Source organism: Sitophilus oryzae, unplaced genomic scaffold, assembly GCF_002938485.1.
Source record: "Sitophilus oryzae breed Bouriz unplaced genomic scaffold, Soryzae_2.0 scaffold_1974_pilon_pilon, whole genome shotgun sequence".
Classification (NCBI taxonomy): Eukaryota; Metazoa; Arthropoda; class Insecta; order Coleoptera; family Curculionidae; genus Sitophilus; species Sitophilus oryzae.
Window position 1 is genome coordinate 2385934 of NW_022146695.1, and position 12996 is coordinate 2398929.

At 34.5% G+C, this 12996-nt stretch overlaps 1 protein-coding gene across 2 annotated transcripts; it reads left to right on the top strand.

Moving 5' to 3' along the window:
- The first annotated feature begins 411 nt into the window (after positions 1-411).
- Positions 412-6086, top strand: LOC115883654 (cell death activator CIDE-3-like). Of its 2 annotated transcripts, XM_030902041.1 has the most exons (3): positions 412-798; positions 871-1108; positions 4637-6086. In XM_030902041.1, exons 1-2 carry the CDS (start codon positions 492-494, stop codon positions 1056-1058), a joined length of 495 nt encoding a protein of 164 aa, XP_030757901.1. In that variant the 5' UTR covers positions 412-491; the 3' UTR covers positions 1059-1108; positions 4637-6086. The 2 variants fall into 2 exon arrangements, with proteins under 2 accessions (XP_030757901.1, XP_030757900.1); XM_030902040.1 differs by having other exon boundaries at positions 412-1108.
- Positions 6087-12996: the final 6910 nt, after the last annotated feature.

The following is a 12996-nucleotide window of genomic DNA, read 5'->3' on the forward strand; positions in this document are numbered from 1 at the left end:
TAGTAAATAAAATTTCAAAATTAATATTGATTTTACTCAATGACCGCGAGTGACCTTTCGTTCGCGATGCGCCCTGCAACCAACCAAACACCATACTTTCTGAGGGCGGCAACCTTCGGCGAACAGTGTTGCCATTTATGGTCATTATTCTGCAAGATAATGAAGCATTCAAGATTTCTGGATATTGTTATTAAATTAATACCACATGATGACACTAATCTATTGCATTGTAGTTTATGTAAGTTCTGTATGTGTCCTTTCTTCTAATTATACTATTGATAATAACGTTACTGTTAAAATGCTTGCCATAGAATTTTAAGGAATTTGTTAACGCCAAAAAAATGGCAACGTTGGTTCTTTAACGGCTGTCTACTTGCCGTCTGCGGTTTTCCGAATCATTCATTCCCCGAGTTTCCTCGTGAGTTGTTTACGTTTTGATTGTGGGCGTGTTTACTTCGCGTCCCGATAACGTTTACTTTCGAACCACAACAATGGATTCGGAAGACAACCAAAAATCGAAACCGTTTAAAATTTGTAACAATTCGCGGGAAATTCGCAAGGGAATCGTGGCCTCGTCCCTCGACGACTTAACCTCGAAAGTGCAAGAAAAACTGGAACTGGTAAACGACAACAATTTTACAGTGGTTCTGGAAGCGGACGGTACCGAAATAGACGACGAGGAGTACTTCGCAACGTTGGAACCAAATACGAGCCTCATGGTGCTGGCAGATAATCAAAAGTGGTCGCCCCCGTATCCGAAATGCGATTTTAGCAGGGACCAAGTGGACGACGCTAGAGGTGGTGAATTAGCGGGATTAGTGGGACGACTTAAAACTAATCTGTGCCATTTATCTTTGCTGGGCGGTCCAGAACTGGAATTGTTAAGCGACATGGATCCGGACTCGTTAGCCGATCTCACCTATCCCGATAAGATCTTCTTGGACCAGTTAAAGGAGGCCTCGGGGAGGTTTTTGTCCGAGAAGAGGCAGGCTCAAGACGCCATGGACCTGTTAAGACTGTACCAAGAGAAAGAGGCGGCGGAGTCTGAAGCGAACTAGGGATTGATGATGGAAATGATCGGAATTTTGTATATAACCCCTTTTTTAATGTAAGTTTACTCTTAACGAAGTAGTTAATTAGTGATATAATCTTTATTGTTGAAGTTTGTGCAACCCAACTCATTCTTTATTGTTCAATTAAAATTACCTAGTAGAAAAGTAAGAAGAAGCAATTTAGGCAACACCAACTTGAACTTGACATAAGGCCAAATAACTGTGAAGTAAACAAGGTGATGACGTCACGATCGAAGGCTTACTATTCAAAAAATTTCCATTAATAGCGTTACCATTTCTAAACGATTGTCATCAGCAATCAAACGATTCAGAGATGTCAATCAGCAATCAAATGATTTGGGTGGAAAACATATTTCCTCATACAGAAAGTTCTGAAATAAAAAAGTAATGTAAATTTTTAAGCACCACATATCAATTTTCGTTCTGTTTAAATAACTCTAACCTATATTAACTTTATTTATTATTTTCTTTTTAAAAGGCGAAAGGAGTTATGATTGACAAATTTCCGATTTAGATGATTAATGAAGTTAAATACACAATTTTCTAAGCTCTAAATGTTTATGGTAATTGGATGAAATACAATGAATTGGTATTATTTCGTATTTCTTAAACAAAGTTGCCAATACCTACAGTTATTTTAACTGATGAAAAATAATATTTTACTTGACTATGAGTGTTCAACAACGTTTTTAAGAAGCTTTAAAATCGGTTTAAAGATTTTTTTACAAAAATAAGAATTCCTATTTTACACAAAAGTGGGTTTATCATTGGAGACCCCAATCTGGAGCTTAACCTTGAATATCTGGACATCTGTTGTAATTTAGTCTTTGAGTGTTCCGGATGTTGGCACTAAGCAAAGTGATTTGAATTTTACTAACTGCTGTTCTGAATAATCTTAATAAAATCTTTTTTCTGGAGATTCTGCTCCTCTCAGGTCCTCTTCTTTTCCTGGAGTGTCAACTCCAGCAGACCATGTCTCTATATGCCCCCGTAGTGCTCCTCATTATGTGTCGTAGGTATTCTAATTTGCGTTCTTTAATGATGTCCACTATTTCTGACTACTTTTGAAACATTTCTAAAACTGTCTTGTTGGATACATGGTCCACCCAGGAGATTCTAAGAATTCGACTGTATAGCCACATTTCAAAGGCTTCAAGTCTCTTTGTGGACGCTTCTGTCAATTTCTATGACTCGGCACCATACAAACGCACAGACTTATTATGGAAATCGATAAACGAGTATGGAAATTTAGAAGATAATTATATTCAAAATTGTTTCAAAACTATAACGACATAGTAATACATAGAATTTATTTTCTTGTCTATTTGTTTGTGTTTCAAAATAGAAATATTTTTATGAAGGAGAGAATGTTATATCTATAAATTAAACCAATGTATTGACTTGTTGAGTTCACTTCTTTTTTATTTAAGCTAACCTCAAGACCTTTACTTTCTTATATCCTCTGATATTACAAGAAAATCGATCACTATCCCCTAAGGGAGAAATAAACCTTTTGATATCAGTCTTGGATATTAGTTGATGGTAAATCACGGATCAGCCGCACGACTTTTGGCTTATCAGAAACTGACGTACGAAGGAGAAATTTGTGGTAAACTTTAGAGATAAGATCTTATATAGGAGCATTATATATGGAGTCGTACATACTTTGATCCCAATAATTTGAAGTAACTTGTGGGATTGGGTTTTTAGTTGAATCTAAAATATGAAGCCCATATAAAATAAACTTAAGTAAATTAGCGACATATCTGAAGAAGTACACTAAGAAACCCTAGGTTCCCGAGTTGTTGTATTCAGTTGAGCATGTCTCCAATGGTTATCCACTTTGATTTGAGGGACCTATTTTGGTTCAAAGAGATGAAAAAGAAGGTCAGAAGAAATTAAAACCTGATCAAGGGAGATCGATAGAAAAGAAAAAAGGATAGGGATCTCACCCAAGACAAGTTTAAACAAAGTGAGCATCCAGCTAGGGCACCTCGGGGTTGCTAAACCCGTACTCACAAAACGTGAGTCCCTGAGGGTATTCTATGTGTCCATTAATCTATGATTTTCAGTTGAAGTTAAATTTTTGTCATAATATTTAAATAATCAGTACTGTTGATGTTTCGTCGATAGGATCTCAGCCATTTAATGGCTTCATTCAATTACTATTCTAATCTACTGGCTATTCTTAACAATTATTTTACTATCGTTAATTATCTATCGAAGCAGATTAAAAAAATAAAAATACTGTTTTACTTGCTCAATTATATCGATTTGCCATTACATGGTTTTTTAATCTACATCACTATAAAACTCAAGTCAATTATCATAATTAAAAACCTTTTTCTTCCAACCCATAACAAAGGACACGTATTACAGAGAATTTTCTTTCACTATTGCGGTGGATGTCCGTAAAATTCCGGGAAAGTAATGAGTTTTTCCACGACAACGAACGACCTAGGAGACCTAAACTGAGTATCATTATTTTCCAAAACATACGACGAAAACAGCGTCAAGTGTCTCCATCATTAGACTTGTAATGATAATAAAAACTCGTTTTTTATTCTTTCCGACCCTCTATTGTCCGAGTTCATTTCTCGTTATTGTCTTGTGTCAGGCCTAGATCAGGGTGTTCACAGAGTTAATATGATGTGTCTGTTTATCTTCTGGAAGACCGACAAATAATGCTGTATTGTGTTCGGAATTTGAAATGATAAATAGTTTTTAAACAAATGTTTTGGTCTTCAGACCATTTATATTAATAGAAAATAGACAATAGGAAGTTAAACGAGTATTCGGGTTTTATTGTTTAATGAGAAATACGTAATAATGAGAACCATTAATTCCTCGTTCTTCCCATGTTTTGAGTTTAATGTTCAGAGAGAAATACAGTGAAACATCTTTCAGTTTCATTCTCACTGTACCTTCCGTATCAGCTACCTTCCGTTTACATAAAATATTATATCATGTAATTGAATGGGACAATGCCCACTATCCGTTCCGTTTCCCTTCCGTTCCATATCCTTTCCTTCCATACATTTTTTTGGCGAATGAAATGAAGCGTTGTCAAGTTCTTACATTTGTACCAGCTCTGTTAACATTTTGCTGATATTTATCTATTCTTTCACCTATTAATTAAATCTATTACCTTTTTCAAAAGATACAAATTTTTAAAATAAAACTTTCGTAATGATATAAATTGTACAATAAAAAGTATGGAACTGATACGGAACGGAAGCTAACGTATAGCGTCATCACAATAAAAAATACAGAAGGGATATGGAATGGAAATAGAAGGTATAGTGTGAATCAGCCTTTAATCGGAACAGCAACCTCTTCCGAATAGTGAATATATGCACTATGTATATTTTATTATATTGTGCCAAAGAAAACCTTATTTATGTAATAATAATATATATCATATTGATACTTATTTTACATCAGTTCACGTTACACTGTTTCCTACAAATATGAAATTTTATTTTCCTGGCTTTATCCCATATTTTGTATGTGTTATAGCTTTATATGTGTTATAGCATCTACCTATGTTTCTTCTATTTCAGGTGGTTTTACAAGCAACAGAAGAAGAATAATTAAAATAAAATCCACAACACAATAAGACTGAAGAATTGCCAATAAGCAACCGACACGGCATCAAAACATTGCTCAATCGCCAATATGACTTTTAACACGCGCATCACGAAGAAAGAGTACTACTAATTCGCCGAAATGATTTCCAAGTCACCAAGAGAGTTATTTGCATCATCTTCGTCACCTTGTTTAATGGAACACCCGTCTTGGTATTTACAATTAATCGAAATTTATGATTGTGTACGATCTAACTTTAATTTCCGCTTCAAATCTTGTTATTCGGTTATACTCCCCAGTACAAAATTCCGCCACCCCAAAATTTTGACTAAGTTTGATGTTACATAACTTTTGAAATTCTAACCCGATTTTTATGATTATGGTATTAGCTTGTAGATAAATTTATTGGCATTATTTTTTATTATTTTAATAGCATATATTCATCGGTTAGGTGGATTTATACCGGGGTAAACCAATACGTTGTTTTTTACAATAAATTCAAAACATCCTGTGGAAAAAATGAGACGGACGACATTTTGGATAAAAAAACACTTTCCCGTAATCTTAGATGTATTCCTAACATTTCATTGTTTGAATTATCCTATTATCTCTATTCTTTATGAGCTGCACATTTTTAAATAAAGTACTGATATTTTTACAATCTCGTATTTGTTGAAAATGGAGCTCTCAATGCCTACCGTTATATTGAGGATGTCCTCTAAGAAATTGTAGTTTCCATTTGCTCGTTTCATTGAAAATCAGTTTATACTAAGGCATGAGAATGCCGGGCCCCATGTTGCGCGGGGTAACGTGTTAGGAGTACGAGTACTTAACGAGTACCTGGATGAGGTTGGACTACGAAAACCGGAATGGCCTCCTTGTAGGAATCTCAATCCAATCGAACAGTTGTGCGATGAATTTAAAAGAGCTCTTCGTCGTCGTTCTATTCCACTATAAACTTTACAAGAGCTATGGCTAGCATTAACGGAGATTCCTTAGCTCTTGTAAAGGATTTTCTTAATCTATAGCTTGATATTAATCAATCTATAGATCAAGGAAGAATAACTACTCTTATTCATTCGTTACGACGAAGACCTCGAGCTGTTATTGCTGCGAGAGGTGAACATACACGGGATATAGGTGGAGATTTATAAAATTATTGTTTTTGTCATTAAAAGAATCTCTGAAATCAATACTTTACTTAAAAATGTGTACCTCATAAAAGAACAGAGATAATGGGATAATTCAAAAAATAAAGTGTTAGGAATACATCTAAGATTACAGGAAAGTGTTTTCTATCCAAAATGCCCATCTCATTTTTTCCCCAGGGTGTTTTGAATTTATTGCAAAAAACAACGTATTGGTTTACCCCGGTATAAATCCACCTAACCGATGAATATATGCTATTAAAATAATAAAAAATAATGCCAATAAATTTATCTTTACACTGATACCATAATCATAAAAATCGAATTACAAAATAAAAAGTTATGAAACATTAAACTTAATGAAATTTTTAGGGTGGCGGAATTTTGTGCCGGGGAGTTTATTTGATATTCGATTCAACACAAGAATATTCTGGCAACACTACTAAAAAAGAGGTTCCAATCAAATAAGTGTTTAGATATCGTCAATGCTCAAAACTAAGAAATAGAAAAACTTTTAAGATAATATATCATAACCCCACAAAAGAGAAAAAAAAACTATAGAATGTTTGAACCTGTATGCTACTTGACATTGAAAATAGAACATCCGGTAAAAATTGTTTAATTTTAATATTCTTTTGTACATGAATGTAGGTTGACAAAAGGCGTAAATGATCAAAATTTGGAGTGAAAATCTTGGCTCGTTACCTTGTCCTTGTTAATAATGTGTTGAACCACCTCGATGCTCTATACATTCGTTGAGCCGTCTGTGCATGGGACTAATCAGATGATTTATGTCTTCTTGCGGTATTTCATCCCATGCTAACTGTATCTCATGCCGAAGAGCTTCTAGAGTCTGAGGAGGATGCGGTAAGTTTGTCAGTCTCCTACCCATGATATCCCATACATGGGAGAGAGAGATCTGGAGATCTTGGTGGCCAGGGTAGGAGATTAACTTGGGCATTATGTAAGTGGTTCACAGTTAATCTAACAACATGGGGACGGGCATTATCTTGTTGAAATATAGGATTGTGGAGCGTTCGTAAGTATGGTAAGAGATGAGCTTCTACAATTTCCTCAATATAGCGTTGGGCTGTCACATTACCTCGAACAAATACTAGAGGTGATCTGCTACCATATGCGATTGCTCCCCAAACCATAACTCCTACAACTTGGTTTACGTGCCTCTCCATGAAAAACTATGGATTCCGCCTTTCTCCCCGGTATCTTCTCACTCGCGCCCGACCGTCGTGCATTCCCAAACAAAATCGCGAGTCATCACTAAAAACGATAGCATTCCATTCTGCGCCCCATTCTTGTCGGGCTCTGCACCACTCTAGACGTTGTCGTCGATGTTCGGGGGTCAATGGTAAAACCCAATGAGGCCGAAAAGAAAACAGCCCAAAAGACCGTATTCGTCGGTAAACAGTTCGCATCGTGATGAGTCTTCCGTGTTCCGTAAACCATTTAGGGTTAGCAATTGCTCGGGAAGTGGCCGAACGGTCTCTGACAGCTAATTGCCTTAAACGGCGATCTTGACCCTCAGTGGTTAATCTTAGACGCCCTGTACCTCTGGCACGATGTTCACGGTGTTGTTGAAACTAAGCTCTACAACAATTGGCAACACTGCAAACACTTCTATGGACCCTATCAGCAATCTCTCGAAATGATATTCCTGCCTCCCGCAAACCTACAATCCGACCCCTATCAAAATCACTGAGTTATTTAAAATTGGCACGTCTAAGTATTCTAGGCATTATAATAAACTCAGAAAAATACCTGAAACTACTCTGTAGCAGAATAAGTAACAAACTGTGCGAAAGCCGGGTCTATATTGGATGACTGGAATTTTAACAAAAACATGTATAGCATAAAAACTAGTGTGTTGACGGCGTTCAAATTATAATCATTTCTTATCCATACAATAATAAACATGCTTACAAACATTCATTAAAATTAAACAATATTTAGTGGGTGTTCTATTTTCAGTGTCACTTAGTATATTTGCGACTTCCGAACAAATCCCGTCTGGTTGGGATATTTGCGTTGTTTGCACTTTTCTTGAAGGTTTTCTCTTCAAAATAAAAATGGATACGGGACATGGAAACACTAATGCCCACTTGCACCGTTTGTATAAACTTTGTTTAAAGGCTAAACAGTGGTTAACTATATTTTATTATAATTAATCACTGTTTAGTCTTTAAACAAAATTTATACAAACGGTGCAAGTGGGCATAATTGATTTAGTACGTGAGCGGAAATATTTATGGGACCAGCAAAAACCGATTTAGCACAATTTACAAAGGTCCTCGTGGGAAGTGTCTTTCCAAATATGTTGAAATCATTAACTCACCAAATTCACTTCTTTTTTAATATCTCATTCACCCATATCCTCCTTCTTTTGCAAATGATTATTCGTCGTAAGAAGGCCTTTTTCAGAAAATATATATCCCAAACTGACATTTTAACTATTCTTGCAACCGCTGTTCGCAACTTTTTATCGCATTCACTGTGCAATCATTTCAAATTCGGACAGTTTCGCGCATTTTTATATTTTGTGCTTATCCGCATCCACTGTGAGAGAAGCTAAAATATCGTAATTACAAAAATACATAACGGTATGAATAGTTCAACGAATAGGGAATTTTTAAAAAAGCACTTAACCTAGAATCGAAACTTTTTACTCCTGTGCTTTTCATTTTAACGGACTGAAAAATTAAAACTAAAAAGGCCTAGTCTCAAAGGAAGTTTTTTTCAGCTGCAAAAGGGAAATATAATTCCATTAAAAGTTTTCAACACTTCCATGTTTTTTCTGCAACTTGTGGAACTCTAGTAGTTCACGGATGTCTGTAAGAAGACTTTAACAAGTTTATTTTATCTAGTGAAAAGCTAAAATCAAAATAATAGAGAATTAGTATATAGTTTGCCTTTTAAAAATATTAAATCAAAAAAGAGAAAGCCTATTATTCATGAGATAATCAAAATGGTGTTTGTTTTAGCCAAATGTGTGCAAATTTAATGCCAAAAATTGCAGGAAAATTTGTTTTCCATTTAACTTTATTCAGAATATACATGGTAAATTATGATTTTTTTTTATTTTTATATGAAAAGTTGACTCCGTGAGTCAAATTAAACTTTCAATTAGATTTTTGCTGCCTTTCTAAGTAGCACAGTATTTAACAGAATCAGTAAAAAGAGAATTAATAAGAAATAGATAAACACATTTTAAATTGAAAAGATTGTGGACTATTAGTCCAGAATAACCTTAGCAATAAGCAGCAAAAAGAAGACGTTAACTTAAAAGACTTTATTTTAGTTCTAATCGTTTACTGATAATTTAGGATTATTTTTAATATCGATATTCATACTATACCGGGCGCGTCTCAAAAGTGGCTCACCCCTATAACTTTTTTATTTTGTCAGATAAAAAAACGGGATTTGGTATGTTAGTATATGACATAAATTGGGATTAATTGATGTATTTTATTGTTTTCGGCCACTTCCTTTTTAACCGGAAATTACTACAACTTTTGATTTTTAAATGGCACCCTCGGTATTTTTTTTTAATTTATTCGATAGAAAATAACACTTTGAATAGAATGACATATTATGTGTCAACTTTTGATATTTTCGCATATGGTTTATTTGAAATTATAACTTGCGGTTCGTAGCGAAAATTTGACTTGAAATACCAAGTGTGTGGTATCAATATATTCGTAAAAAAATGCTTTTTCCAAATATGCTAAGGAGCCACCCATTTGAAAAAATTGAAATATGATTAAAAATACGATTTGAGCAATTTTTAACCGGCCAGGACAAGACACTAAAAACATTAGACGATCAAATGTATTTTTCCATGGCTCCTTGATTAAGAATTAGTGTTTTTAACATGGCACTCTAGATTGAGATTGAAAATATGATTTTTTATTAAGCGAAATTGTCAAAAGTTGACATATGATACGTCATTCTATTCAGAATATCATTTTCTATCGAATAAAGTAAAAATATACCGGGGTGTAATTTAAAAATCAAAAATAGCAGTAATTTCCGGTGAAACAGGAAGTGACCAAAAACAATTGAATACGTCAATCAATCACAATTTATGTCATATATTAACATATCAAATCTCGTTTTTCTATCTGAAAAAATAAAAAAGTTATAGGTGTGAGCCACTTTTGAGACGCACCCGGTATATTCAAAGTTTAATTGTAAATACCACAGACGACACTTAGTATTAAAGCACTTATATCACTGACCCTCACCTATCAATCCTTAACGGGAACCCCTTTCCTAATTGGACGTGTTGTATCCAAACTTGAAATTTATTATACTGCGAATATAAAACCAAAAAAAAAACATACACATAGCGGCATGAATTTTTGCAAATTTTCTAAAACTTTCCACACGATAACACTAATTTAAAGTTAGCGTAATTTTCCAAGCGAGATATTTTCAATTTTGAGTCTGCTACTTAACGATGTAACTCGAATTTCGAAGTTCAGAACGTTGATGTATTATATTCATTAATTTACTAGTGCAGACGTACCAGGGAGTTAGACAATGTAAAATTGCACCGCCATCTGGTGTCGTATTGCACATAGTTTGCGTGGCTTTGTGTATTAATGACTGTAATAAACACCTCAGAGTGATGAAAAATTATCTCAAGCTATAATAGAGGTAAAATAATGTAGGGTAGATAATTTTCTAGGTAATGCGGTCTTAATTCTGATAAATGTTTATGGGTAAAATAAAGCTCTAGGTATTTTGTGTTGTATTCAGTAGGAGACCACTGAAGACTGCAGCGGTAAATGCCTATTGTGACTCAAAGAAGAAAAGAAAATAGGAAAAATGGCAAGAGGGGATCAAGCAAGATTGATAGGAGAATCAAGTCAAGTTGATAACAAAGTACTAACAAGATGATAATTTGTTTACCTTTTTTGAATATCTGTACACAGTAGGGTGTATTAAAAAAATATTATTTTTATATTAGTTACCACGAAAATATCGTTCACGATGATAAAATAAATTCTGGTAAAGTTGGAGCTCCGATAAGATATAGGATATTTTATGTTTTTGAGCCAGTATTTCGTGATAAAATATAAAAAATTATGAAAGTTACTATACGATTTGAAGTTGAACTTTTTAACCTTCAGTAACTTTCGAGTCGATTAAATGAAAAATAATAGAACTTATTTGAAGATTATTCAATTTCCTACAAGATATATTATTTTTATTATATATAGTAAGAATATTTAGAATATTTTTAGTTAACTATATATTTTTTAGAATCTATTTGTCAGATTAAGAAAAAATACATGGCTATTTGAAAGACAATTTCATATTCTTCGAAAAGAGTTTACAGATATTAATTTGTATTTTCGTTTCTTTGGATTAAAATTATTAAATTAATGCATGAAACAAATTATCGTTTTTCATTACTAAGAGGTATGTTATTATTTATTTATTTACTTATGGACAATTAATTAAACTAAATTTTCAATAATGGGTATGACCTCCCTTGCTCTAACATCTCTAATACGATTTGGCATAGATTCGATCAAATTTGATATTGTTTCTTGCGGGATGTTAAGCCACTCTTCCTCTACTGCAACGATGAGCTCTGGGATAAAAGTTGGGGCTCATCAATCGGAATTCTTCGTTTTAGCTCATCCCATAAATGTTCTATCGGGTTTACGTCTGGCCTGCATGCTGGCCATTCCATAACCCGAAATCCGACTTCTGAAATGTAATCGTGTACGATTCTTGATGTGTGTTCCCTCGCATTGTCATGCATAAAAGTGAATTCGTTTCCAATGTAGTCGACCTAAGGTACCACATAAAGTGCTAAAATCTCCTCAATATACCTAACACCAGTTAAACCTCCTCTCCCGTGCCGACGGTCGCCCCAACGCATGAAAACTGGGTCGGTTCGCGCAGTCATAGAAATTGCATCCCAGATCATGCAGGAACCATATAAGGAATATAGGAAGGAACCTCCATAAGCATTCCGCTCCTCATTGCAGCATTCTGCCAATCGCTCACCTGGCCTCCGGTACACTTTTCTTCTTTGGTCGCTACCAGAGAGGCATATCTTGGTCTCATCTGAGAATAAAACAGATTCCCATTGTTCTAGTGTCCAATTCAGATGTTCCAGTGCAAAACGCTGGCGTGCTTGACGATGAGCTGGGGTAAGTTTTGGGCCAATTGGGGGTGTTTTGGGAGTAATGTTACTTTCCTTCAATCTTCATCTTACTGTCCACTGACTAATAGTCACTCCTCGTGTTTCACGGAGCTGTTGTTGCACCTGAATAGCATTAACACGCGAATTTCTTAACATTGGTGACACAATAAAGCGGCCATCATGATCCGTTGTATATATCTTTCTACCAGTTCCAGGTCGACTAGGAAAGGATCGAGTCTCCTCATACCGTTCACACACTCTTCGAACCGCGCCGCGTGTGTAGTTGCCGAGCTACAGCTCTCTGTTTAAGTCCATTTTCGATTAAAGCGATTACTTGGGCAGCTTTTTTCGGCGATGTATGCATTAAATTGAAACACAACTAATCAAAGAATAAAAGAACAATATGAAAGTTTCGATTACAAATGTAGTAATTGCAATATTTGACAAGTTTATTATTCTTATTGTCACCACAACCCAAATACCTTTTACCTTTTTTTTTGTTTACCCATTGGTACGATAAGTACCGATAAGTACCCTGGATAAATGTATGCTCATATTAAAGCATGTTAAATTGTCTTTGAAACAGCTCATATTTTTTACTTGTTCTGATAAATAGATTCTGAAAGACACAGTTAAAACCAAAAGTTCACAGAGGGCTCATTTCTATGCACGTAAGTTTATAATGATTTATTAATGATCTATTAAGATCTCAAACTTTCCAATATTTTTTTTTCATCATCATGAACCATATTTTCACAGTAATTAAAAGAAAAATTCCTTTTTTCTGCTTAGCATCTAATTTTCATAATACAACGGTCCCCACGATGCTCGAGTAAATCACCATGAATGAAGATTGTAGTGCTGCCTACAACTGATCAGAATTTGAAATTGATCAGAATATAAAAAAAAATATTGTAACAACTTTTGTTATTGTATTTGATCGGTCTAATTTTATATCCTTTTATAAGTACATACATTTGAAACTCTATTAAAAATAGTTGCCTTTAAA

Bases quoted from the DNA above. Each gene is read 5' to 3' on its own strand.
- LOC115883654 (XM_030902040.1), top strand. From the start codon at position 492: ATGGATTCGGAAGACAACCAAAAATCGAAACCGTTTAAAATTTGTAAC.